Genomic DNA, 27,975 nt, shown 5'->3' on the forward strand with positions numbered 1-27,975 from the left:
GGATGCGGCGGCCGCCGGGCTGAGCTCCGGGCCGAGCGCCGGGCGGGCTGAGCGGGCCGAGCGCCGGGCGGGGATGCGCGCTGCGCCGCGCCGCCATGTCGCGGGTGAGCGGCCCCGGGCCGGCCGGCAGCGCCAAGGAGAAGCGCTCCTTCAGCAAGCGGCTTTTCCGCGGGAGGGCGGCGGGCGGCGGCGCGGGCTCGGCCCCGACCGCCGCCCCGGCCCCAGCGCCGTCCGGGCGGTCGCTCGGCGGGTTCATGAGCCGCGTGCTGAAGACCCTCTCCACGCTCTCGCACTACAGCAGCGAGCCCGAGACCCGCGGCGCGCTCGCCCCGCGCCTGCCCCCGCCGCAGGCGACGGGCGGCCTGGGCAGCTGCTTCCCGCCGGGCCCGCCGCGCAGCCCCGAGCCCCCGCCGCGCCCCGCCGGCGGCTCCGAGGCCGTGCCCGGCGTGGCGGGGCTGCGCAACCACGGCAACACCTGCTTCATGAACGCCATCCTGCAGTGCCTCAGCAACACCGAGCTCTTCGCCGAGTTCCTGGCGCTGGAGCAGTTCCGCGGCGGGCCGCCCCCCGCCGACGGGCCGCCGCCCGCGCCCGGAGAGGTCACGGAGCAGCTGGCGCAGCTGGTGCGGGCGCTCTGGACGCTCGAGTACACCCCGCAGCACAGCCGCGACTTCAAGGTGAGCCGGGGCCTCGTCCCGTCGAGGCGGGAGGAGCGAGCGCCAGGCCAGGCCGCCGGGAGCAGCCCCGGGGGCCGCTGCCCGCCGTGCGGAGGCGGCGGGGCTCGGGGCTCAGCCGGTGCTGCCGTGGCTCACGACAGGTCCAAACGTGACACGACGGGTCACCATCGCACCGGCACCGCAGGCTGCCCCGGTCACCAGCTGCGGAGGGCATCCTGCCGGGCCGAGCAGCCGCGCCGTGGGAAGAGCCCGCTGGCCCTGCTCCCTGCGTGCCAATGGCCCTGGAGTGCTGCTCCTGCTGCCGGCATCCTCCCAGGGCAGCACACCCTGCCCAGGTGACAGCGCTGGGCACCCACGGCAGCGCCCTGAGGACGGGACCGGTGCTGCCGCCGTGCTCTTTGCTCATGGTGCTTGATGCTGGCTGATGGCTCTGGATGGTTTTTATCGGTGAAAATACCCATTTTACTGTTTCATTCCTCTACTGTGCTACCATTAGGGAAGTTGCAACTAACTGTTGTTTGTGAGTTGTGAGTATGCAAGGAAGGAGGCTGTTGAGAGGTGTGCCTTGAAGTCTGCTAACCAAGAACTCGTGAGTCTCGGCTGATTTGGGGAGTGTGTTTCAGGAGTACCTGCTTGTCCTCTCTTGCTCGGACTCGCTGGTGGTTGGCCCCGCGGTGTTGGTTCCATCCAACAGCCCCTGCCCAGCCCGGGCCTCGCGCCTGCCCCAGGAGCTGTTGGAGCACAGGGCTTGGTTCTTGTGCTGTGGTGTAAAAACTCCCTGCCGTGGCTTTGGATGAAATCGGGCAGAATTGTTTTAAAACTGCCCTAGGCCTGCTTTGCCTCCTGGAACAGGGAGAGGTATTATTCCTGGCACAGAGGACTCTGGCTGTGTTAGAGAATCAGAGGGTGGGTGGTAGCCTCCACACCATGAACTTAGAGACACTCAGGGGAATGTCTCCACCACTTGTAGGGGTATTTTTCTTGCAGCGTGACTTGCAGAGGAGATGTTCAAATGCATGAAAGCAGTGAGAACATTGACACAGTCTTGGGCCCTCTGTGTGCAGTTCAGCGGGGGTGCACAGCAGGTTGAGGCTGGGTCCCAAAGTCAGCTCTCCCTTGGCGCTGCTGGATGGCGGGATGTCCTAGGGGTTCTCTGAGGTGGCAGTGGCCTTTAGCACCCTCAGTCATTTGCATGGCCAGCACCTCCTCCCTCTCTTCTCTTTGCTTCTCCTGTGCCTCTTGAGGCAGCTGCACCCACCTGTCCTGCAGGGAATAACCCTGGAGACCCTGGCTGTTTGCCTTCTCTCAGGATGCCTGCCACAAGGACCACGTGTGGCTCTGGTCTTTTCAGGAGAGGTTGTTGTGGGAGAGCACTTGGAAAGCTGATCACTCTCTGAGTCCAGTCTTGGCAGCACCACAGGGCACTCACCTTGACCTGTCACTGCTCCTGAGGTGGTGTGGCAGGAGAAGGAATTGTGGATTTCTCCTGAGTAATAGCAGGGAAAATGGTGAAAGCAGGATTGTCTTCTGGCAGCGGAGCTGATAGAAGGGGGAGCAGCTCTCTTTCTAGGCCAGGCTGTGGGAGCAGGGACACGAGTGGCAGCAGGAGGAAGAGCATCGCGGCCAGGGATTAAATTAAGGCCATGTTCCGCGGGTGCTGAGAGCAGACCTTTGCTGTTTGCAGGCGCTGCTGACGGTAAGGCAGCGCTGTTCTGCTAGGGATGGAGCTGGAGCCCATCCATCCCCTACCTGCCAGGTCCCTGGAGGTTCTGAAAAGCCTCTTGCTGGAGGAATCTGGTCCCAGTGGATCCAGTTCAGCACTGCGTCCTGCTGCAGGACTGTGCCATTGTGTCAAGTGCTGTTCCCTTGCAGAGGTCAATTATTTCGAATATGAAATTAATGTTTCTAAAGACAGTTAAGTTGCTGAAACTGCTATTAAATTCAGTTTTTAATTAAACTTTTTCTCAACAGCAGATTTGCACAGATCATTTACAAATGTAAACAATGGGCTCAGATTGGAGAAAGGCAAAGATCAGTATTTTCATTCTGGAAACTGCTGCTTCTCCCCAAAACAAGGAAAACATCCCCCCAGCTTGTTCTGCTTAGAGGGTGGGACATTCCTGCCGTAATGTAATTGTTTTTTAGGGTGTAAAGTGTTTTCACAGAGTAATTTTGGGCTTTCCCTCCAACAGTAATAGCCACTGACAGTAATATTTATTTGATAGGCAAAAGGCTCTTTATTCAGCATGCTTTCAAATCCATGTGTTGTTTTGTTTGCTATTTTTCTTCTTTTGGCACCAAATGTAACAGGACAAAGACACTTGCTAATTCCTAAATACTTCTTGGCAGCTACTAAATGTATTTTAGGACAAAGGATGATACTTATTTTTTTGCTCATCCTTATATCTGTAGGCTTCTATCTTGGAAGAGAGGAAATTATCTTCAAGGAAGCACGTCTTAGAGTCCTTGTGGACAAGGGCCTTTGAAGGGATGTTTTTTGGCTTTTTACCCTCAGCTGGTTTTCCTTGGTAGTGTTTTCTCTCTTTTTAAGTTGGTCTTCGGGAAACAACCCATGTCATGGATCTCTGAATGATGCAGCTGCTGAAGCTAAGCAAAATGCAGTTGGAACAGCTGGTTTGTGATAAATGGTTCATGTGTAGTTGCAGGTTGAGGGGAGAGCCTGGCAGAGAGCTTGTGCACAGAGAGGGGCGGTCGGGGATGCTGACGGAGCAGGGGAAAGCAGCGGGTGTAGAAGGCTGAGGTGGCAGGAAAAGGTCCCCGAGGACCGGACTGAGAGGTGAAGCAGAAGGGTTTGGTTCCTGGGTGGGAACAGAGCAGGAGCACCATGGCAGAGCACCATGGCAGTTGCTGGGTGTCTCTGCTGAGGGTGGCTTTCCCACCGGTGCTGTGCTCCTTTGCTGTTTGCTTTAACAAGCCTTCTCTTCCGATTGCTCCGTGGGTTTTGTTTTCCTGCCCTAACAAAGCTGCTGCTTTCATAACAGGGGCCGATATTGCAGCCTGTGCTTCCTCTTTCCCCTTTGTGATGGGGTGACAATGGTGACAAACATCTATTGTATGAGCAGGGTTTTGGGCTTGTTTTTTTGCAGGGAGCTGTCCCGTGCTGCCTGCAGAGCTGCCGGGAGTGTCAGACCGGGAGCACAGAGTGCCCTTTGTATTGCAATTGCGGCCCTCCCAGGTGATGGTGGGGGTCGGCAGTGAGAAGGATTGTGATTTAAACTAATTTGGCTTGGAAAATTATGTTCTTATGCAAATCCTCTGCCTTCTGTGGAGTGTGGGCCTTCTGTGAATGATGAGGCTCTTATTGTTTTGAGACTTTCTCTGAGGCTCCAGGGCAGTTGACCACCGAAGCATGCCCATGTTTAACGAGACCCTTTGCACGCCAGAGCTGGGATTGCATTTCTCATCCTACAAGAAGATGGCCTTGGCTGTGACCTGCAGCATGTTCAGCAAATACAGCACAGTCCCCATAACTCAGCTGGGTTGGATTGTCAGAATTGGATCTGAACCCAGAATGAATCCCTGTTGGTAGAGCAGGGATTATTGTGCCAGGTTAAAAGTGCTGCTTCCTTTTTTATTTATTTATTTTTAAACTTATGTTTGGTGTGGGATTTCCAGGTAGCTGTTTGAAACTCATTGCAAGGTGTTTTGGGAATGCATTTGGTGCAAATATCTCACTTTGGGACAAGCAATCTGTTGGGCACTTGTTTGGGAGTTAATCACTAACTCGTGAGTGATGAAGGAGCTCCTGCAAGTGTTGACATGGTCAGATCTTTGCCTCCTGCTGAAGGTGCAGTGAGAGCAGCTCTCATTGGGGCTGCTGGGGCAGTGTGGCTGTCAGGGGCCTTTGGTCCTGCTCACAGAGCTGTCAGCCCCAGGCCCTTCTGCTCCCCAGAGCCCTCGTGCCTTGCTAATGGGGCCAGTGATGTGTCAGATGTGATCTCCTGGATTGTATTTTATTGTCTTGCTCTCTGCCCAGCACAGGATCAGTTACTTTATTCTGGGTAGGGTCAGCTGCTCATTCCTAAGATATTTCTGCAGAGAGCAAACTGTCCTCCCTCTGCACAGAGGGATGGAAGAAAGGGACATGAAAGAATAAATGTGAGACCCTTCACCCTTCCCTTCTGGTAGCGTGGCTGTGGTTCCTGGTGCTTCAGTTTCTGTGTTGCTCTAAAGAAGCTTTGAGTGGGTTAGGTGATGTGGGATGTTGAAGTGCTTGTTGCAGTTCAGTCCAGGTGCTTCCAGTGGTGGCATCAAACTGAGGAGATTTGTCCTAGGGCTGCTCTGGGAGTTGGAGTTGAAACACTTTCCTTAAAACAAAAAGCAAGTTACAAGTTTTCTGCATCATTTTTCTGATGGTTCTTGGCATCACAGGAATGTGTTTCACTGGGATCACAAAGGTCTGGCAGTCCTGCCACTTTAGGCCTTTTTTTTTAATGTTCATTATCAATAAGATGTAAGTCCATTATTGCATGTATGGTTTGTTTTGTTTTGCTTATTTTCTTGCCTGTTTTTCCTTACAATTGCTTTACTCTCTTTCTACACACATAAACCCCTTGGGAAGGGTTTCCTGCAGCAGTTCTGGTTGCCTTAAGGCAGCTGTCTGACTTACCTGTGAAATCCAAATGCTTTCTGGGGATTTCTGTGTTGTGCTTCAAACTTTGATCAGAGTGAGTGCAGCACAAGGAGCCGAGGCTGAGCAGCAGAGTCCAGAGGTCGGATGTGGTTTGCTGAGGGGGTTCTGCTAGAGGGGCAGCAGAAATGTGCTGTGGGTGCTCCCTTCCAGAGCAGAGGCTTGGCTGAGGCAGGCCAGTGTGGAACAGCACTCCTGCTCCACTGCCCGGTGCCCATGGGGGTTGGCAGGACCCTCTGTGAGGCTGGAGGGAGAATGTACATCATTGCCCACATGTGTTTTCTGTCTTCTGAGCTTCCAGGTTTTTATTTCCGTGCTGCTTGTGCAAAATGACACATGGTGAAAGTATGAGAACTGTGTGGTGCCTGGCAGCCCGTGGAAGCCGTGAGGGGGATGCATGTTCCCAGGCAGCTTAATTGGATCTGTGCTGCCCTGTGCTTTGCACATGGCCACACTTCATTGGAGTGAGCCCATTCTCCCTGCCATTTCAGCACAGCACTGCTAATGAACTTGTTTGCATATGGCTATGTCACTGAAGTGAGTGTTTGTTGTAACGTGCAAGGGGAGGCTTCTCAGAGTGGCAGTGATGGGATCCCAGCATCTCAGTTTCTGTGTCCAGCTTGGGACCCGCAGCAGAGCCTGGGGAGAGCAGGAGAGGTGCAGGTGTGCAGCTCCTTGGGCTCTGAGCCCAGCCTTCCTGTCTGCCCCTGTGCCAGCATTTACTGATAGTCCTTTACTGGGCTGCTTCACGTTTGTGGCATTCTCCCGCTCCTCAATCCCTTATTCTTTTCAATCCCACCAGTTGCCCTAGCAGTGTAGCAGGAGAACAAGTTCTTGCTGAGCAATTTGGGCTTTCTGCTCTTTGTAAGGTGAATTCCCCTGGCAGCCAGCGCTGCTCCTGGCAGTGCCTCCTGGCAGCAGGAGCTGCCCTCCTGGGAAGGGCCTGGGGAGGAGTGTGCCAGCTGGGCACTGCAGCACACATCCTGCCTCTGTCTGTGCACACTGCACAGCATCGTCTGGGCAAGCTTCACTCTCTCCCTACGGCACAAGGATGGTGCTTAATGAGGATTAACAGGCTTCAGCCTGGGAGGGTGAGAGTAGCTGCTGGCATGAGAGGTGTTATAGGGGCAGGGCGATGATGCTTCTTGTCTGGGCTTGTTGAACGTGGTGGAGAATCCCTCTGGTGCTGCTGTGCTGCTCCCTGTAGTGCTCCTCATGGCTTTGCTTCCTGAGCTATTCTCGTTAGGGCTGTGCTGATTCCCCTCTGCCTTGCACAGGGCAGGACTGTGTGGGGACACGGGCTGCTGCCTCCAGAGCCTGGTGCCTCTGGCTGCCCAGAGGCCAGGGAGGAGAGCTTTGTCCTGCCCTGGCCGCTGTGACAGACCTCCTGCCAGCAAAGCTCCCTTTTCCCTGTGTGATGCCTGTGCTAAGGCCGAGCCCACAGGGATCTCCTCTGCCCCTGAATGGAGGAGCTCCCTTCCTGAGCCCTGGGGCTGAGCCACGCTGCTGCCTGGGTACTGGTCTCCCCAGAAAAGAGCATCTCCAGAGAGGGGATAGACCTGTCTGTGTGTGAGCAGAGAGGGCAATTCAGGTAGCTGGTTGTCTGCTGTAGAACTTACTCAAACACAAAACTGTGGTTGTGGGCTTGAACAAGAGAAATAACGTGCTTGAGCATAACTCACTGTTGGACAGAAGATAAAGAATGGCCTTTCTCTCCTGCTCATGTGTGTCATTGGGTCAGGTCTCTGCTGAGCTGACTTTGTATCTGCAAATCCTTCCACAGTTGCTTGCTAGCAGGGCCATGCTGGAAAGTAGCAGCCTGGCATTTTTCCTCTCGTTGTCTTTGTGATCTGGAACAATAATAGCAGCAAAGAAGAGGCCAGTGGTTCAGCTCTGTTTTGATCTATTTATTGCATCTATTTGGAGCGGTAGATGAATTATTATTAAACTTTCAGTGGCCTGGTAAAAATGATAATGTGTCTTTGCTATAGATCTGCTTCATGGACAGGCAGGGACTGATAAGGTTGTAGGGTGCTTGTATTAGGGGTACATAAGTGGGATTGATGGGAAATTTTGATTTTTCCCCTTATCTCTTTGGATGGAGCCACTTCACTCGGGGTGTCTGTGTCCCACTGCATTCTGGTGGAATGGAGGATCCACCCACCTACGAGGCTCACAAGGGCTGAGCTGAGGAGAGGGCTGGAGGTGCTGTGCATTGTGGAAGGTGTTGGGAGGCAGTGTCAGCGTCCATGCCCACCCCTGGTGCCTCACAGCTGAACCAGCTGCATCAGAATTGTTCCAGAGTCATTCTTAGCACCCTGCAATGCTGGACAGAGGCTGGTCAGATGTGCCAGCTCTGCTTACAGGAGAACCAGATTAGGGGCAGAGGATTAATGGCTCCTGGGGGTTGGTAAATGTGGTGGTTTTCATGTGTTTTTAGAGCATTTGCCTCCTAACCCTGTGTCTGAATCCAGTTACAGTTGCTGTTGCATTACTGCAGGACCAGCAAAATTAGGTGTTGTCTTAAGTGATGAGCAAAAAAGGGGTGAAAGTTTCGGGTTATGGCAAGAGCAAGAAACCTTCTGCTGGGCTGGAAGGGCAGACTTGGAAAGTAAATATGGAGAGGTGCTGGCTGGCCAGTGCTCAGTGATGAGGCTCTTGCTCATTTGTCTGCTTTGCCTGTGAAATGTTCCTGGAGCTGTTCAGGAATGGCCAGTCTGGCTGCTGAGGGGCTGCAGTGCCCCATCCACAGCACAGGGCTGTGGGGACCCCCATGCTGTACAGCCCTGTCTGTTGCTGTGGGGACCCCCATGCTGTTCTGCCTGCTGCCCTCAGCCCACCAGGGAGCAGGGAGGTGTGTGGGGCTGTGTTTGGTGCTGACCCATCAGCCTGGGGGCCTGCCCTATAGGAGTTCGTGGTATTTGTCTCAGTTAATTTGAGTCGGCACCTCTGTCTCTCAGATTTAATCACGTCCCTCAGCACTGACTGTTCTGTGTCCATTGTTCCCCCCACACCCTGCGTGTTTGGGGTTGCTGCCACAGCCCCTGACAGGGGCTGGGAGGAGGGCACACACACAGAGCATTCCCTGGAGCAGCAGCCACAGGGGTTTCAGCAGTCACAGACCCACCTGTAGCCCCTGACAGGGGCTGGGAGGAGGGCACACACACCCACTTGTAGCAGCGCTGGCAGGAGCTGTTAGTGGTGCTGGGAACACGCTGCTGGTGCTGGAGTGTTTGTTTAGCAGAGCCTCTCGTGAGGAAGTTGCATCTGATATTTTGTAGTGCTTCCTGAATCACTTCCAACATCTTGTGATGTGTCTCCACAGGCAGCTCTTTATCCTTAGTCCACTCAGGCTGCAAGAGTGCTGAGGAAAGCAGAGCAATTATCATGGAGATGCTGCTGAGCCGAGCAGTGGCACAGATACAGAACAGGGCATGTGACTGCTGTGCATCCCTGTTCACTGTGCTTGGGATTGGTACAGCCTGGCTGCTCTCTGGGCACGCTGCATCACCAGGGACACGCATCAGCAAAAGCCAGGGAGGCTCTGGACTGGAGTGATGTGCCTCTGGGGAAGAGGCAATAACAAGTACTAGCCTGGATCCTGAAGTCCTTATGAGAACCCCGCCATGTCCCCTTTTCAGAGGTGCTGGGATCACACCAGTGTGGCACAGAGTGTTGGCTAGGGACTGCTCCCGTGGTTCAAGCTGTGTGCACATATTTTATGTGGGAGAGTACTGGTCCCTGCACAGCAAGGGCAGTAAATCTGCTATCAGAAGGTCTGCACATATGTAACGAGAGCAGATTATTTCTGTTTCCCATTATTTTGCAGCCTTGAGACAGTGGACAGATTATAGAGCATAGAGGGTGTATGTTTATCAGTCCTTGCCTGCCTCTTTCATCACCACCCCCTCTCTGGTGACCCCATTTTCAGAGGGATAAAGCGAGCAGCCCAACCTCATTTCTCGAATCTGTTGCCAACTCTGATTAGAGGAGTGGAGGAGCTCTGGCACGAGGCACATGTGCAGCCTGCTGGGCCTGGGCTCCTTCCCACCCATTCCTGCCCTGCAGGTGCTGTCTGGCCTCTTCCCTGCCGCTGTCCCTCCTGGGGACCCTGCTCTGTCAGTCACAGTCCTGTGTGAGCAGTTTTTCTCTGTTCACACAGGTGTGCCAAGGATGTAGGTGCAGCACAGCATGGGACAGGTGCTGCTCCAGCATTGGGAGCATTGGCTCTGGGGTGCCATGGTTCCTTGTGTCCAGGGAAAGCTGCACCTCCCTGGCTGGGATGGCAGTAGAAGATAGTGTTTAGGATGAGTGAGTTATGCAGAGTGGAGTCTTGATACCCAGTGGAAAAAATTCCATGGTGGTCTGTCCTACTCCTGTGCTTGACAGAGTGCTAATGGGAAGTAATTTTGCTCTACCTGCATGATGATGATCAGACTGCAGAAGTATCTGTGATTTAGATGTTCTGATCCTGGCTGAGTCCAGGAACTGTAGACCTAGATTAGCATTGATCACCTGCATCAAGGTTTTGGGAAAAGTGTGACCCCACCAAAACTGCAGTCAGCAAGACAGAGGTGTGGGCACTAGGAGTCTAACTTGTTGTTTTGCTTCAGCTGGAGCAAACAGAAGGTTTCATGAGGGCAGCAGTGTCGGGTGCTATGTGAGGCAGGGTAGGTGTGCTGGAGTGGCCCCAGCTGTGCACTGGCTGTTGCTGCAGGGTCTCTTCTCCCCACAGAACATCGTGTCCAAGAACGCGATGCAGTACCGCGGCAACGCCCAGCACGATGCCCAGGAGTTCCTGCTTTGGCTGCTCGACAGAGTCCACGAGGACCTCAACAACGTGGTGAATTCTGGTGGCATGCCTCCACTCAAGGTAAGGGGTGCTGCTGGGGGACACTGTGGGAGTCTAACTCGCACACAGGCTTTCCTGTTAAAGTAGTTCTCCCCATTGGCTTCTCAGCTTCAGTAGTTCAAATGGAACAAAAGCTTGCGTTAAAATAATGTTTGTTTCTGCCCTGGGAATGTTCCACTAATCCCTCTGGCTAGTGCTCCCTGGGGTAGTTGTGTTTGAGCGGCTCTGCAATAGCCAGGAGGGTTTGCTGGGGGCTGCCAGACCCTGTCAGGTGTGAGCCCCATGCCCTTCCTGGGGCTGCCCTGCCCACCTCACCTTCCTGCATGCCCACCCCCCGGAGCAGAGTGTGCTTGGTAGTTAAAAATGCGTGTGGCATTTTCCCAGTGATTTTGGCTAAGGAAAGTACAATCTGACTGGGGTTCTGGAGGCACCCTCTTGGTGCTCCCCCCACACCTGGGTGTGCCTCAGGGGTTTGTTCTCTCTTTCAGCCGCCGCTGGAGGATGATGTGCTGCTTGAGGGGCCAGCCTTTCCCATCAGCAGCACTTTTGTGCAGGAACTCTTTCAAGCCCAGTACAGGTAAGGTATTCTGTAAATTTGTTGAATGTATGGGTGACCCCAGTATGATTCTAAACTGACACTGGCTCCCAGTACAGTTGGGACTGGTGTCACTCTGTTAACAGCTGCTTCTGAATTCCTGCTGAACTAAGACCTTGCTCTAGAGGAAAGAGAGAATTTCACTGCTTCAAAACTGGTATATTCTGTGTAAATCTGCAGTATGTACCACTACACCTGTTCCTGTGCATCCTGAGAGTGAGTCAGTGCTTCATGGGCAAAGGCTCAGGAAAGCCTAGTGCTCTGGGGCTCACCCTGACTGTCAGAGCCCATGGCAGGATCCAGAGGTGCCTGGGAGTTAGGGATCCCCCAGTGTGTGCAGAGTGCTTGTCATCTGGCACTTGGGAATTCTGAGTGAAGGTATCACTGTCCCTTCAGGGCTTTCCCTTGGGTTTCCCTTCTTTCTGAGAAGAGAGCTTTCTAATTTAGAGCTATTGGAAGAGAACAGCTGAATCACCAGTGTTCTTTGATGACTTGTGCCTGTACTCCTGTAAGAATTAAATTGCTGGGCTTCCTCCCCAGTATTTGCCAACTTTTCCTTTGCAAAGGTAAAACCTTAAGCCTGGTCTAAGACACAAAGCCTTTGTCAGGTGCAGATTGATTCTGAATGAGAATGGAATTCTGGAGAATGAAAATGGACTCTCATCTGGAGCTTTCCCTGTGTAAGGGCTGTGTGCACCGCAGTGCCGGCTGTCTCTGTCCCTGTCCTGTAACTTCACCTCTCCCCAAAGGCAAAACCCGTCCAGGTTTCCCGTGGTGATATGGGATTTGGTGGTTGGTACATTGCCAGTGGGGTGAGGTGTAACAGTGCCCTGTTTTCCATGTTGTCCCAGGTCCTCCCTGACGTGCCCTCACTGCCAGAAGCAGAGCAACACCTTCGACCCCTTCCTGTGCATCTCGCTGCCGATCCCTCTGCCGCACACCCGGTACGGAGCTGTCCCCCCTCTCGGCGCTTTCCCCTGCGTTTCCTGCTCCTGCAGGAGACAGCACCAGCAACATTTCTGATAAGTCATTAAAATAGATGGATAGCATCATACGGGGATTAATGTTTTGCTTTTTAGGTCAAATGGAAAATTGAGGCTTTTACTTGAAAGGCCTCTCCTTCCTATAGAATTAATTTTGGGAGAAAAAGTCTTTGCTTCACATAACCAAAATATTTTGCTGTTCACTTGATTTATAGCATTTTAAAATTAAAAAAGGGAAAAGGATGAAACACTTTGGTTTTTGAGAACAGCCTCACTGATCACTCCAATTTCAAAAATTGAAGTTAAAATCTTTCTCCAAAGTGTTTTGCTTTTTTGAAAGACAGCTGATGCAAATAAAGAAAAAACTTCAGGGGAGGAAAAAAATCCAGATGAAACATTCAAAGTGAAGATAGGGATGCACAGCAAAAGTACCTGTGGTATAAACAAACTCCTTCACCTGGTGTTTGCATCCAGAAAACTTGTGTAGGTTCCAGAAGCAGTGGAACAGAGCAAAGATAGGGCAGATGAAACATTGCTGTCACATTTGCTCTGGAAATCCCTGCTTCACCACTGGGTGGAGGCTGAGTGGGCTGTCCAGGGAAGGTGTCCCCTCCCTGTTCTCTCCGGAGTACTGCTGCTGGCTGCTGTTGGAGGCAGGATTGAGGCAGCCTGTTCCCAGCAGCAGTACTTCAGGGTGCTGTCTTATACTGACTGTCCCCAGCTTTCTTACTGGATCTCTGCTGGAAAGTTGATTGCTTTCTCCTAGACAGTTTTGGTTTTAACTTTGTGGGCCCTTTTGAGATGTTCTGCTTGTGGGAGCAGGTAGCACCAGGCCATACAGTAGGAAAGGAGTCTGTGATCAAACACCCTTGTCAGGCTGTGGCTGAGTGCAGCTGCAGTGAGGTGGATCCGGACAGTCAGGAGGGCCCTGTACCTGGTGGGCAGCCTGGATGTGCCCAGGCTGGGCTCAGGCTGCTCGGGCAGTGCCCAGGGGTGCTGAGCCCAGCCTGGCAGTGCTGCCATGCCCTCCACAGGCCTCTCTACGTCACCGTGGTGTACCAGGGCAAGTGCTCGCACTGCATGCGCATCGGCGTGGCCGTGCCCATCTCCGGAACCGTGGCCAGGCTGCGCGAGGCCGTGTCCTCGGAAACCAAGATACCCACGGAGCAGGTAAGGGGCTGGGCTGCTCACCTGGGCGCCCTCCCTGCACTGGGAGGGAGAGGGGAGGCTTTTGTCCCTCGTTGGATGTATAGGAATTGGAATTGGCTGCCCATGGTTGAACAGGGAAGCGAGGTAGTGCTGGAAATCTGGATCATGCTTTTCCCTGTGCATTGCTGTTTGGATCCTAGTGATGTTGGAATAGCCCTCAGTGCGGTGTGCAGACCTGCCTGACCCCATGGTGTGCATGCTGGCAGGGAGGCAACCACAGCAAATTCCTCTGTAGGAAGAGCTTCAGGAAAGCTGTTGAATTCCACCAAAACCTGTCCATATGTTGCTTTTACCTCAGCTTCTCATTTGTGGCTGTCCTTCTCCCTGTTCCTTGCTCCTGGCTGATGACAGGGTGTGTTGAGGAGTGCCATCCCTTAGCAGGAAAACCCCAGCTGAGAGATGGGGCACTGAGCTGGTGTGGGTGCTTTGATGGGTTCTGGTTTGCTCCCGGTGCCTGCAGATCGTGCTGACAGAGATGTACTACGATGGGTTCCATCGCTCCTTCTGCGACACCGACGACTTGGACACCATCCACGAGAGCGACTGCATCTTTGCCTTTGAGACCCCAGAGATCTTCAGGCCTGAGGGCATCCTCAGTCAGAGAGGTGAGTCAATAACTCTTAATGCCCACCTCCGGTGGCTAGTGAGGGAGGTTTGTGTGGGAAAAGAATGAGTCCCACAAGCTGTTGATGTTCTGGTGTATTGATTTCAGCTCTGACTTTGTCCAGGCTCGTTCCGGAAGATTTAATAGTGTTGTCAGCTGGGAGGTTATCAAGCAGTGCTGTACACTCCTTTCTGCCTCTTCTCGGGGCTGATGCTGCAGGCCAGGCTGGCTTAATGGGAAATCTCTTGTCAGGCTTAATTTAAAGGCCTGCTAGGGACCAGATGAAGCCACTGAAATTGTGTTGTTTAAAATCAGATTGCTAGTGATGAATAAACAGTCTCAGGAACGAGCAAACACTTTCTCTTTCCAAGCTCAAACTCCTCGGCCTCTGCATTGCTGCTCAGTGAAAGGGAATCATGGTATCCTGGGCAGGTGGAGTGTAATCAAAGGCAAATTTTATTATTGAAAGTAGCAAGTTGGGTTCTTGGCTCTTCAGTGTTTCTTGCAGGCCGTAAAAGCTGGAGTGCTTGTACAACCTGCTGTGAAATTCAGATGGGGAGCACTTGTGTGTAATGTCCTTCTCTAAAGAAACACTGTGGAAGGAAGTTGCTCTTTGAAGCCTTTGTCCAAGTCACGAAAAAGCTTCTGATTCCACACTGACCTGCTCCTCTGTAGCCCAAGGAGGGCTTCTTGAGGGGGGCATCAGGGCACTAAAGGCAAATGACATAATGAAATGTTTCCTTTCTCCTAATTTTTCAGGAATACATGTGAACAATAACCTGAATAACTTGAAATGTGGCACTGAGCACTCCCGAACAATAGCTTACTCTCAAGGAATGGTGAAGTCTGGAAAACTGGAACAGTCCTCTCCTAAACTAGCAGCAAATGACAAGATTGTCTTGCTGGTGTGTAACAGAGCGTGCACTGGACAGCAGAGCAAAAGGTGACTGGCAGCAGCATGGCTGGAGTTACTCTTCTGGCTGCTTCCTAAATGACCTGGATTTTACTGTCCTGTAGTACAGGCTCAGGTGAAGGAGCAGCATCAGGTGCTAAAGAACTTGTTGGTCAAAAAGCATGAATGGGTGCAGCAAAATATTTCTAATTTTGGTGAACTTCAAGTATTGCATTCCTGCAAAGAAACAAATGCAGCCCAGTTGAGAGGATACACCCCCTTTGTCTGGTTTGAGAGCAGCATGTTTGACCAGACCCTGGTATGGGTGGGAATTTTTAATTGGAGTGAAAATGGGGGGAAGGAGGGAAGTGAGAAACAACCATGGCAAAGGCATTTGTATCAGCTGGAGGCTGAGAACTGCCTCAGCCTCTGAAGCTTCACAGAAGTTCACATGAAGTTCTCCCATGCAGTTTGGGGTTCTGATTGCTGAACAGGATAACCTTTTAATTGTTCCTCAAATACTTCTCCTTCCCATAGGTTTGGCTTGCCCTTTGTGTTGCACTTGGAAAAAACAATTGCTTGGGATATTCTGCAGAAGGAAATACTGGAGAAGATGCAGTATTTCCTGCGGCCTGCAGCCTGCTTGCAGGTGAGACAAACGTGAGCTGTTGCATGCACAGGTTCCATTGCTCAGCCCTCTGTCAGCTCTTTGGCACAGGCATCTTTGAGACCTTGTACATTTGCTTTGTCATGTCAAACGTGTTCCAGGGTGAAGTCTTTGTCAGCCAGGGGCAGGTTGGGTTGGAGGCACTGAGGTGTCTCTGTTCTCTTATGGCAGGTTTGCCCATTCAGCTTGCGAGTGGTCAGTGTTGTGGGCATAACATACTTGCTACCTCAGGAGGAGCGACCCCTCTGCCACCCAACCGTGGAAAGGTGAGCTGGCCCTCGGTGCTGCGTGCTGCCCAGCAGTGCAGAGAGCTGGGCTAGCTGGGAGCTCGGTGTTTGCCGTGCAGAAATGAACAGTCCTGGTGAGGATGTGTGGAACGCACTGCAGGGGCCTGAGGAGCAGGGGAATGAGGGAGCATCCTCAGGAAGCTGTGTGAGAATACCTCAGTTGTGTGTCATGCCATCTGGAGTCTGTCCTCCCTGGAAATGGAGAGTAGAATGAAAATATTACTCTCACTATTTTTAATTTTTTTCTTGTGCCTGTTGTTCTTTGGAATGTTGATAAATGCCTGATCTGTAACAGGTGTGTGTTGCCTTACAGCACTCGCATACTTGGGTGAAGGCATTTACCAGCTTTGCCAAGTGTTTTGCTGTGTGAATTCCTTTTACTCCTTTGCAAACCTCAGCTGTGGGAGTGAAGGAAGGGTGAAGGGCTTATGGAGAGAAATTACATGCCTGTAGAAGATAATGTAGACTTAGGATTGAAGGATGGTCTGACTTATTTCTGCTCCTCCCTGCAGGGCATTGAAGTCATGCGGACAGGGGGGAACTGCTCATGTGAAATTAGTGGTAGAATGGGACAAAGAAACTAAAGATTAGTAAGTATGAAGTAAAAAACCTTAAACTGTGTTCAGCCCACAATTGCTGCTTGCAGCTTGCTTGTGTGAACTGTGCATCCTTCAGCAAACATGAGACCACTCAAACTCCACCTGTGCCCAGCCCCTGTCTGCAGGGGCAGCCTGGGGAGCAAGGGGATGTGCTGGTAAATGTGGTGTCTCCCTGATGCAGCTTGTTTGTGAATACAGAAGAGGAATATATTCCAGACTCTGAAAGCGTCCGCCAGCAGAGAGAGCTTCATCATCAACCTCAGATCTGCACTTTATCTCAGTGTTTCCAACTGTACACCAAAGAGGAACAGGTAGATACAGACTGTGTGCTCTGGCTTGTTCACATGCTGCAGGAACTCCCTCACTCCAGGCAGCTCTGTTGTGCAAACACTGATTCCTTGTGACAGGAGAATAGATTTGTAACACAAGATTAGTTATCTGTGCTGCTAACGGAGCTCCTCTGCAGTGAGAAGCTTGTGGGAGGTCCTGCTGCTGGATTCTTTGCCTCTCAAATGTTGATACAAGAACTTAGTCCTCTCTTTGGCAATTTCCTCTGTGAAATACAGTGAATATTATAAAGGGTCAGGACAGTGTGGCTTCATGGGTTCAGTTCTGCAGGAAGGTGGCTGCTCCCCTGCTCTGGCTCTGCCCTTGGTGTGAGGCTGGAGAGGCAGGAGTGATGGTGGTGCAGGCAGGCTCGAGAGGGCTCTGAGCTGGCCCCTGCCTGCACATGGGAGCCATCTCAATTCCTTTGGTGGTCTGATCTGCTGCACAAAGGGCTCATCTGGAGATAGTCTTTGGACCCAGGACTGAACTGTGATAGTTTGGGAACCTCTCTCTCTTGTTGGTTCTTTCAGAGGTGGGGGAAGAGTTAAATCTCTGTGGCTGCTGAGTTCTCTGAGCACTGGGCTCGGGGGAGGCTTGGGGGACAGGGAGAGTCTTCAGTGTGTAACTCTGGGCTGTTGGGACTACAGAGGAAGGAGAGGGTTCCCAGAGGGCAGTGAGGTGTCAGAGGGGCATCCAAAGTACACCTTTCTTCTTTCTGCTCTGATTTTTTTCTGCTTTTTTATCCCTGCTTTTTTTCTACTACTGGTTTTCTTGAGACAATACTTTTCAGGCTGCCAAGCCTGCCTGCTTTTTGCCTTGGTTTTTCCTTTTCCTTCTCCAATTCTAAGGCACTGGTGTTTATAAGGTGCAAAAAGTCCTCTGCACAGCAGCACTGGCTGAATTCTGCCTTGCAGCAGAAAGTGCCTCCTGAATGAGACACACATATCTCTGCCTGTCACTTTGAAAAGCATCACTGGGAACCCTGCATTTCCAGTGAGCTCAATAAGTGCTGGAGGGAGATGAGGCAGGGGGGTCAATGTCTGCACGGGGCTTGGGGCAGCAGGGCAGCAGGGGTGTGGTGCAAGCTGCCTTGGATTTGCAAACCAACACCCACTCCTGCCTGTTCTTGTAGCTTGCCCCAGATGATGCGTGGCGATGCCCACACTGTAAGCAGCTGCAGCAGGGTAGCATCACACTGAGCCTCTGGACCTTACCTGATGTTCTCATCATACATCTCAAAAGGTTTAGACAGGTAAGGATGCCTGTGGTGTTGCTGAGGGGCTGCTGAGTGATGTGAGTAGACTCCCCTCTTTAGAAGCAGCCATTGTGCCCTATGTGTTCCTCACCTGGGTTTCCCCAGGCATGGTGGCCTTGGCCTCTGCAGCTCGTGCTCTTCTCTGTACTCAGGAAGGAGACCGAAGGATGAAACTTCAGAACATGGTTAAGTTTCCCTTGAGTGGCTTGGACATGACTCCTCACGTTGTGAAACGCAGCCAGAGCAGCTGGAGCCTGCCATCACACTGGTCACCTTGGAGGAAACCCTATGGCCTCGGCAGGGATCCTGAGGACTACATCTATGACCTGTATGCTGTCTGCAACCACCATGGCACCATGCAAGGGGGACATTATACAGGCAAGTGTCCTGCTGTGCTGTCTGTGGGGGAGCCTTTCACAAAGAAGCTGGTTATATTTCTGTATGGAGTCAGAAAGGGAGTCACTGATGGAAGCAGTGTCACAAGTTACAGAGGGTGAAGGGAGTGAAGCCACCCCAAATGATGTTCTTTTCTGAGTGGTAATGGTGGACAAAGAAAGCCCTGAAATGTAAGCTGTTTATAATGTTCTGGCAGCCTGAGGCTTCCATTTTGCCAGTCAGACTGGAAGATGATGCAAGAATCCATCTGTCCCTCGCATTGTCTGAGTCCATTGTAGCAGATAACCTTATGTTAAATGTCATGCAGCAAACCTGAGAGCAGTAGGAGTGAGAGAGTCTTACAGTAATGTATTATTCCTTAGCTTATTGCAAGAATTCTGTTGATGGCCAGTGGTACTGCTTCGATGACAGTGAAGTTCAGCAGCTTTCTGAAAGTGAAGTCTGCAAGCAGACCGCTTACATCTTGTTCTACCAGCGGCGCACAGCGATCCCCTCGTGGTCTGCCAACAGCTCGGTGGCAGGTAGGCCCTGCTGGCCCTGTCCAGGGCTGCCTCTGACTTGTCTTCCTTGGGTGCTTTGTCCTTCTGGGGAATTTTCCACCCAGCTCTGCTTAAACCCCCATTGTTGTGTCCCAGAACTCAGTGAGCCTTGTCTGAGTCTGTGGCTGGGTGTCAGAGGCCATGGCAACTTTCCAGCTCTTCTGCTAAGGCAGTTTTGGCAGGGAGATGGAGATGGGGGAGCCCCTGTGCCCCACGGGTGACTGCTCAGCGCTGCCCTTGTGCAGGACATCAAATCGTCACTCGCTCCTTCCCTGTGGCAGCACTCTCAGTCCCAAGGAGGTGCCCGTAGTGCATGTGTTGGTGGAATGCAGGGTGAGCTGTGGCCTCTGCGGAAAAAAGGGATTTTTGTGGCCTTGCGGTGGCAACTGAAATGCCAGTGCCTGGGTGCTGGTATTCACAGCACACTGGGGCAAGTGCAGATCTGACCATAAATGCTCCCCAAGAGTACAGCCCCATTCCCATGGCAGTGTGTGGGTGCTGGGGCCATGAGGGCCAGCTCCAGGCTCAGGTGTGAGCCAGGGCAGTGCAGCAGTGCCTGACCCAGGGCTGCCCGGCTCTGCTGATGTGTGTGTGTCCACAGGTGGAGATGTGACGGCAGTGCAGCGTGCTGCAGGTCTGCCCACCCTGATGTGTGTATGGTGTCCTGAGGCTGTGAGAGGTGGCTCTGGGCTCAGGTGTGAGCCAGGGCAGTGCAGCAGTGCCTGACGCAGGGCTGCCCGGCTCTGCTGATGTGTGTGTGTCCCGCAGGCTGTGAGGTGTGACCCAGGGCAGTGCAGCAGTGCCTGACGCAGGGCTGCCCGGCTCTGCTGACGTGTGTGTGTGTCCCGCAGGCTCCACCAGCTCGTCGCTGTGCGAGCACTGGGTCAGCCGGCTCCCGGGCAGCAAGCAGCCCAGCGTGGCCTCGGCCGCCTCCTCGCGCCGCACCTCGCTCGCGTCGCTCTCCGAGTCCGTGGAGCTCGCCGGGGAGCGCAGTGAGGATGATGGTGTGTACCTCTCCTGGGGCTGCTTGTCTTCCTGCGGCACGATCCTTGCTAAAACAGCTGCAACGTCTGTGGTTGCAAAGGGTGGTTAGTCCAGCTGAGACAGGCAGGAGCACGGGTGGGCTTCTGTCTCATAGGAAAAGGAGGAGGAGAGCAGGCAGGAACCTTAAGGAGCCTTTCAAAAAAAGCAAATGCCATCAATAAAACCTTTCAGTCAGGAACTTCTCGTGCTAGTGTTCTCTCTGGGTCTCACTGCATCACCTTTGCAGAGTGGCTGACACAGTCCTGGCAGATTTAACATAAGCACTTATTACCTGCTGCTGTGCTTATGGATGATCCCAAGGAGGGAGATGAAAACTCACCCATGTGTGCAAGTTACTGTTCAGTTCCTGGCTTTGCCTGGTTCCTCCACACATTGTCTTGTAACTTCTGAAAATGCTTCAGAGCTTCATGGGTCAGTCAGAGCATTTGGAAGCTGCTGTGGAGATGTCCCTGCAGCAGTGCTGTGACAGCTGTCAGGTCCAACCATGGAAGTCACACTTCTAAAATACTTATATTTTGTTTTTCTAAATACAATTACATCGCTTGATCTAGAGGTAGGAATCCTACTTTGCCTTTCACAGAATGCTCTGGGAAATATTCTTTAATACAGGATCATAATCCTAGCTGGTGATCTTGCCAGTTTCAAGGACTTTGGAGGTGCAAACCTTGTGTTTGATCTGGTGCTCAGGGATGAGAAAAGAATCTGGGTTATCAGTTAGAGGCTTCAGAGAGCTGCTCCTGGGTGACCCCTAGCACGTAACAGTTGTTGGAGTCCTCGTTCAGCTTTTTTGCAAGAAGCTGTGCCTGCAGCCTGCATGGAGAGAGACGTGGTGAGGTGTGGGTGGGCTGCTTGGCTCTCGTGGGGAAATGTGCATGGGTGGGGCAAACCAGCTGCAGCCTTGGCTTTCCCACTGAGCCTGCCGCGTGCTTTCTCTGCAGGAGGATTTTCAACTCGACCGTTTGTAAGGAGTGTCCAGCGTCAGAGCTTGTCATCCAGATCCTCTGTCACCAGCCCGCTGGCAGTGAGCGAGAATGGTGTCAGGCCCTCGTGGTCACTCTCTGCAAAGCTGCAGTTCCGCTCCAACTCCCCATCACGCTTCTCCGGAGATTCCCCAGTACATACCTCTGCTTCCACTCTGGAGAAGATTGGGGAAGCTGCTGACGATAAAGTTTCCACCTCGTGCTTTGGCAGCCTGAGGAATCTCTCTAGCAGCTACTTGGAGCCCTGTGACAGCAGTCGGCGGGAGCACAGGACAGCTCGCAGAGCCCCTTTGGCTGTCATGGAAGGGGCGTTCAGGGAAGAGTCCGTTGTAAGGACATCGAGCTCAGACCTTTCAGATGGCTATGGGAAAAGCTCTGTGCAGCCAGACAGGAATCACCCTGCTCTGGACCCTTTTGATAACAACAATCAAATCGCCTTTGTTGACCAGAGCGATTCTGTGGACAGCTCCCCAGTGAAGGAGGTGAAAGCCCCAGCTGGGACGGGGCTGGCTGCAGAGAAGGCACATGACACCCCTAAGAAGGGTCACAGCTCCAAAGGAGCTTCTGAGCCAGACAAAAGTTTGAGGAAGGGAAGGACAGTCTTAGCTACCCAAGAGAGCAAAGTCTCTCACTCTTCTCCTCCACTGAAGAGCTCTCAGAAAGCTTCCCGGTCTCGAAGTAAGGCAGACTCCTCGAGGGTCAGCGGGCGACACGGGTCTCCTGCTCCCACGCAGGCCAGGAAGGACCACAGCACAAAGCCCCTGGAGGCGTCTGTCCCTTCAGCTCCACAGAAGCAGAAGTCAGGTTCTTCTCCATCCTCCACGGCTGCCAAGAAAACCCCATCAGGCTCATTGACTAAGGGCTCTTCCTCTGGGAAGAGCCGGACTTCGGAGCGCAGCCTCAGCAGGGAGGGCTCCAAGGTCAGCCTGGGCTCGGACAAAACGAGCGTTACCAGCGGCTCCAGGACGAGCTCCCCGCGCATCAGCCACTCCAGGAGTGACAGCAGGGCGGTGGACAGCAGGCACGTGCGCAGCTCCTCCATGGCCAACCTGCGCTCCCCGAGCGCTGCGGCGCGCTCCGGCCTCAAGAGGGACAGCAAGTCGGAAGAGAAGGGTTTGTCTTTCTTTAAATCAGCCTTAAGGCAGAAGGAGACGCGGAGGTCGGCAGACCTGGGGAAGACAACAATGCTTTCAAAAAAGACAGGGAGTGTCAGTTCCAAGTCAGGCAGTAAAAATGTGCTGGAGGACAAACCGGATAAAGGTGGCGTCCCACCAGCCTCTCAAACCAATGCCAACATCACCACAAAAGAAAAACTTGTCTCAAAAGATGCCACATCTAACAAACATTCTCTGCTATCCAGTCGCAAGTCCAAGTCTTCCCAGCTAGATCCCGGAGTCCAGTCTCCTCCTTCCAGTGGCAAGCAGTCTGCTGACAAGCCGCTGAAAAAGTTACCTTCCAGCATGCAGGTGTCTGTACGGCCTTCTCTGGAACCTCAGTGAAATGCTGCAATCCAGGTGTCTTTTCTTCTGCTGAGAAGCTAATTTATTCTGAGCTCTTGTTTTTTGTTCATGTGCCTAATGTATGTTTTTGACGAGAAGTTAACTGCAAGTTGTTAAAGCGCCTTTGATTCTGCCATCAAACCAAATAGCCACTGGCAGCCAGCACTGGTGCAAGTAGCCTAGCTGGAGTCGTTGTTGAACATGAATGCAGCTGTCCCGTAGCACTTGTACAGGAGTCTCTGTCAAAAGTGCAACAACTTTCTTCAGATTTGAGGGTTGGGACCTGCCCGCAGTTGTACTGACACTGGTGTGCTTTGTAGAGCTGTGAACTGATATTCCTTTGGTCTTGTTCTGAGTGGGCTGTGTCCACACTGGTGTATGGCCTTGTTCTGAGCTGTGGAGGATGCGAAGGAAACTGGAGAGACTGTCGCTTCTTTCTGCTCTCAACTCTCTGTCCCTGCTCCCCTCCATTTCCAAGCTTTCTAAAGGGCAATATTTCAACACTAATGTTGTTTCTCAGGTATATACTCAGCCAGTATAGGAGGGACTAGCATTAGTGACGGACAGAAAGGTACCTGTGTGTCTCTGTGCACGTCTGTGTAATAGATTTCCTTTTTGCATTCCAGCAGCAGGAAGTTTGAAATGTAACCTGCAGTTTTTGTTGCTATGTCTGTGAAGAGTTTTGCTTTGTCCATACCTAAGGCAATCTCTAGCCTGTCCTGTTTCACTACTTTCTTCTGAAATGCTCTACTAAACAACAGAAGAAATCCCTGGGCAGCAGCTGCTGGCCAGCTTGTCCTGTGGAAGCAGTGCCATGGGAGGGTTACATCCACGCACCTGGATGGCCATGATGCTGTCAGGATGGCCCTGTTCAAACTCCTGGGAAGCATTTCCTAATGTGCTCAGACCCTTATCCTAGTGGTGTAATTAAGCCTCCGTTATCTCTAGGGGTGATGTTTAGAGCGAGTGTCATCCTGCCCTCTCTGAGCATGCTTTGACAAGCCCCTTTGTGTGGGCTGGAGGGGCAGTTTTCCTGTTCCCCAGAGTGCTGTACATTCTTCCCTCTGGCCTGCCTGTCCCCTGCCCATGGGACTGGCTGCCACATGTCCCTCTGTGGAAGGTTCCCCTTCTTGTTTGGATGACAGCCTCCACCAAGGTCAAAACACTACATCTACTGATGTCTTTGTTTACATGCCCTTCTTACAGGGGAGATTCCTCAAGTTCTGTAAGGTTCCTCTTAAGGTGGATTTCTTAAGTCCTTTTACATATATGTGGTGTAATACTTTTTTTTTTAAATCCATGAGTTTTTATTGATGTGCTGCATATCCTTTATCCACAGCCTGTTGTGTAGGTTGTGACAAGCTGGGCAATGTGCTGGGCAGGCTCTCTCCTGAGTGAGGTCTGTGCCTGTCCAGCCCAATGGCAGAGCTTGGGCCAGGGCCGTGTGTGCTCTGTCCCATCAGCATAACAAAGTGGCCTCTGCCCCCTCCCTTGCTGAGGTCCTGCTTGCCCTGCAGGCAGCCTTGTCCCCAGGACACCTTGCTGCTCTGGGATCACTTTTCTGCTCAGCACACGCCTGCAGCAGGCTTGGGAAGGAGGGGCTGGGGGCAGCAGGCTCCTGGCGTGTGTGGGGCTGGGCTGGGAGTGCCCTCGAGCTGGGGTCCGTGTGGGATGAGCCCACCTGCCACGGAGCCCTCGCAGGGTCCTGGTGATGTCCTGCTGCGTCCCCTCCACGTGCTCCAGCAGTGCCCACAGCCTGAGGGGGAATGCCCTGCCTGTTCCAACCCAGACGTGACTGTCCCCCCATGCATTCCTTCGCCCAGGCATTGTTTCAGTCTCATTTATTGCAGCAACGAGAAGCAAAGATTGCATTGCTTGCTTCTGAAATGTATGACTTGGATTATTCATGGATTATTTTCTGTTACATCCAGCAGAGCAGATAAGACTTGCTTCACATTGCAGTACTTAAATTACTCCCTGAAATGTTGATGTTGAAGTATTTGTTTAAGGTTTTATCTGTATTAAGGTCTTACACTGTCTTGGCTCTTCTCTTGTAACAACTCTTCTAGCAAGAATGTAATTCCAGTGGCTTACGCTGGCTCGGTTTGGGATCTTTTAATAGACAGAACTACTTTCTGTGCATTTTGCCATGGACATTTGTGAAAGGTTATTTTTATCAAATGACATTTTTTTCATGTCATCATTCACTGGAGGAGTTTAAACTGGAAGCTGGTGTGTGGGTTTTGAGGTGGTTTGCTCCTGTGCTGCATGCCTGACTGAAGGGAATTTGGAGCCATGTCCAAACCCATGTTTTAGCTGAACACCAGTTCAATGTTTGTATCTGTAGCAAGATAATGGTCCTTGGAGCTCTCATTTGGGTAGAAGGGAGATGGAGGTCCTGGTATTCCAGCAGCTGATAAAAGTAATTGAACCTCTGCAATCCCATGAGAAGCCGATCTCACTCTCTTTCTGCACATTCTCCATAATTCCTGATGCTAATTGCTGCCAGCTCCAGCCCTGTCTGCTCTCTCGGTGCAGCCAGCCTGGATTTCTGTCCCTCTGGCAGGGCAGCTCTGTGCACAGGCTCCTTGCTGTGCAGTGTGAGTGGGCAGGAGGGCTGCCCTGGCACTGCCCTTGTCCCTGAGCGGGCAGGGGCTGCTCCTCTGGTGGGTTCCTGCTCAGGGGGTTTGGCCTGGGGTGTCCTCAGGCAAAGGGCTTTGGCTTAGCAGGTGCACCAGGGCTCCTGTGGGACAGAGACATGCCCTGGGCAGAATGGGGGAGTGTGAGCCTGGGGGAGTGCGTCCTGCTCGTGTCTGTGTCTGTGCCACGGCCCTTGGGAGCAGCCCCTGCTGTCCCTGCACACCTCTGCCTGTCCGTGTCACACATCTTCAGCAGCCAGTGAGCTTCCTTGCACGGGACAGGCTTGAAGGGTGTGGGAAACGCTGTTCTCTGGCAGTGTTAATCAAAGCCTTGTTGCTGTTACAGTCCTGACTCCATCAGTGAAGTAGGATAAATGTTTCAGAAATGGCATGTAGGTTATTACAGGCCCTACTTAAAGGGATTTGGGGAAAATCATCAGTCTTCTCTCCTTGCTTTAAAGCAGACTTCTCTCTTGTCCCTTTCATGTGTAGGAGCTCCTGTCCATGGTGTTGTGTTGTCCGGCTGCCAGGATGTGGCATGGTACCAGGGAGCACTCGAGAGAGGGATCTGCCAAGTCCTAGATGCCAACACCACCGTGGCTTTGCAGATGGATCCTTCAAGCAGCAGTGGCTTGAGGCTGTTCTGGAGCAGCTGCATGTACATGGTCACATCTTAAAGGTCCTGTTGGCCATCAGAAGCACTCGTGGCTGTGGGGAGGTGGGCTCTGCCATCTCCCAGAGGCTGCTGCTGCCCAGGGACCTCTGCCTGCCCTGGGTGGTGGCATGTAGGGCCTGGAAGTCTCACTGGCATCTGAGTGTGATGGGAACAGCTCTGCCAGCTCTGTCCTGCCCAGCCTGGCTGGGCTGGCAGGTCTGGGGCCTTCCTGCCAAGGTCCTGGAAGCCAGGTACAGCTCACGGTGATGGGCAGTGCCCAGGCGTGCCCCTGCTCCCAGACAGGCGAGCTCCAAGGCACAGCAGCGTTCAGGCAGAGTGTTTCCAGCTGGCTTTGGGTTGGTTTGCCTGTGCCAGTGTGGGACCTGCATTTCACCCCACGTCCCCAGTCTGCCACTCGCTCCTGCTCCTGGAATTGGCCCCTGGGCGCAGGAGAGCAGCGCCTTCATTCCAGTGCTCAATTCCTACAGGAGTCACCTAGAGACTTTTTTTTACCCTTTTTGGGCTGTGTCTTTTGGACAGTGTTTAGTAGTATTCAAGTTATAAGCACATTTTCAACGACGTGTATTGAAGAGGCACCTTTTATTTGTATTAATCACATTTGATAGACAATTTGGTGCCTGCAGTTCTCTGTAACTTGTGTCTCACTTTGGGTGTGTAAATTGTTAACCCTTTCACACTTATCAAATACGGATTAATAAAAACAAGATGCTTAGGATAGAAAGCTAGCAGCTTAATTGCACTTCTCCCACTGCAAGTGCCCTCATCGCTGTCGCTGCAGGGGTTTTGCTTTCTGAAGCTGCAACTGGAGCATGCCCAGCATTGTCCTCGGTGTGAGGCAGCCTGCATGGCCCTGCTGTCCCCCTGCATGTCCCTCCTAACTATGCAAGCCTCTCGCCCAGCCGTGGCTCTGGAGCAGGCTTGGAGCCTGTGCTGGCCCTGCTGCTGGCACACAGGAGCATGTCCCTGGGTTCTGCTTCCTTTGCACATCTCTGGCTCTTTCCTTTGCAGGATTCTGCGTTACTGACAAGGCTGCAGCGTAACGTAAGGTTAGAGGGATTGGAGCAGGGAAATGAGAACAAACTGATTTCTCTTTTGTGTTGTTTTTCCTTTTGTTAGCAGGGCAACCTGCTCGGGGTTCTGGCATTGCATGCGGCGTGAGGGGCTGTGAGCAGGGGCAGGATGGTGCCTGGGGCACGCAGAGCTGCTGTGAGTGTCCCTGTCGGGGCAGCTGTTCCCTGCTGTTCCCTGCTGCCCAGGCTGCCCTGGGGCTTTGCCTGCCTCTCTGGGGAGCCCTGGCCGTGCCCAGAGTGCCCGGGTGCTGCGGTGCTGGGGCTGGGGCCGTGTCCTGTGGGCAGCCCTGTGTGCTGCACGGCCGGGGCAGCTGCCCTGGGCTTCCTGCAGCTCCCAGCACTCCTCCTTTGGTGCCCTCCCCTTGCTCAGCTGGCATGGAGAGGGTGTGGAAACAACATTCCAAATAATTTCACTGTTGGGTGGTGTTGTTTTTTCTTTTTTTTTTTTTTTTTTTTTTAGTTTGGTTTAGGTTTTTTAAAATCTTTGTCATTTGCCTACTAATCCAAAAGAATTTGGCAGTATCTAATGATACCTGTGGAGGGAACTGAAATTTAGTTTTAATCTGTGGTGAGATGAAAGTCCTACATGGTTTTCTCAACAAAAGCATTGTAAAGCAGTTACTGTTAAGAGCTTTATTTTGTAGAAGAAAAGCACCTGAAGACTTGTACAATGTCTGTGTTAGACCTGAAGGCTTAGGGACTCTGTTTTTTAAAAGGTGATAGCACTCAACTTACCTGCAAATAGTGTTTTTTAAAAGACACAGATTAAAACTAAGTGTAACCACCAGTCCCGGCTCACTCAGCCCTGCAGTGCACACGGGCTGGCCTCGGGCTCGTGTGCCATTTGTGAGTGCAATAACCCCTTTGGAGGTGCTACACTGCCTTGGGTAGGGTAACACAAGGGAATCCAGGCCACCGGCGGCTCCTTCATTGTCCTGTGGCCTTCCAAGTATGAATTTGTACAGATTTGCTCACCACCTGTGCCTCACCATTGGTTAAAATTGAATTTTAAGTCCTGTTGCAAATGCAATTTCTCTTCTGGACACAATGTCGGATTTTACACTGGAATATCTACAGTTCTCAAACTGCATGTCACATCACTGTACCTGGTACAGGGACGTGGGGCTTTCCCACACCTTTGATATTCTCCTCTGTATTTTAATGTTTTTGACCTGTACAGTAATTGGAAAGCAGGCTGTCTACTTGGGGTTGAACATTGTACCATAAATTTTAAATTATTTGAGGACAACTGCATGAGACTGTGTCAATGCCTTTTATTATTTATTTGTATGTTTTATTATTCGAGGTGTATGCACTTTTAATATGCAGAATTTATATTTTTATGTTAAAAATCATTTTCTTTCAGAAAGAAGAGTTTGAATATGAGGAATTGGAATTAAGTGCAAAAAGGGGAATATGTAATAAAATACAATAAATTTATTACTAGGCATCCTGCCTGAGTGAGTGTTTTTCCAGGCTGCAGCTTCAGCCTTGCTGTGTTCCTGCCCTGCCTGCTCTGGGCCCAGGGTGTGGG

At 52.2% G+C, this 27,975-nt stretch overlaps 1 protein-coding gene across 1 annotated transcript; it reads left to right on the plus strand.

Moving 5' to 3' along the window:
• The first annotated feature begins 48 nt into the window (after positions 1 to 48).
• Positions 49 to 27,889, plus strand: USP31 (ubiquitin specific peptidase 31). The gene is made up of 16 exons (XM_064725528.1): positions 49 to 677; positions 10,064 to 10,201; positions 10,669 to 10,757; positions 11,627 to 11,719; positions 12,793 to 12,928; positions 13,428 to 13,572; positions 14,331 to 14,514; positions 15,001 to 15,112; positions 15,302 to 15,396; positions 15,930 to 16,007; positions 16,198 to 16,327; positions 17,476 to 17,595; positions 17,751 to 17,976; positions 18,357 to 18,515; positions 19,385 to 19,537; positions 20,516 to 27,889. Exons 1-16 carry the CDS (start codon positions 96 to 98, stop codon positions 22,054 to 22,056), a joined length of 3,981 nt encoding a protein of 1,326 aa, XP_064581598.1. The 5' UTR covers positions 49 to 95; the 3' UTR covers positions 22,057 to 27,889.
• Positions 27,890 to 27,975: the final 86 nt, after the last annotated feature.

The sequence above is a fragment of the Zonotrichia leucophrys genome, chromosome 14, assembly GCF_028769735.1.
Source record: "Zonotrichia leucophrys gambelii isolate GWCS_2022_RI chromosome 14, RI_Zleu_2.0, whole genome shotgun sequence".
Classification (NCBI taxonomy): domain Eukaryota; kingdom Metazoa; phylum Chordata; class Aves; order Passeriformes; family Passerellidae; genus Zonotrichia; species Zonotrichia leucophrys.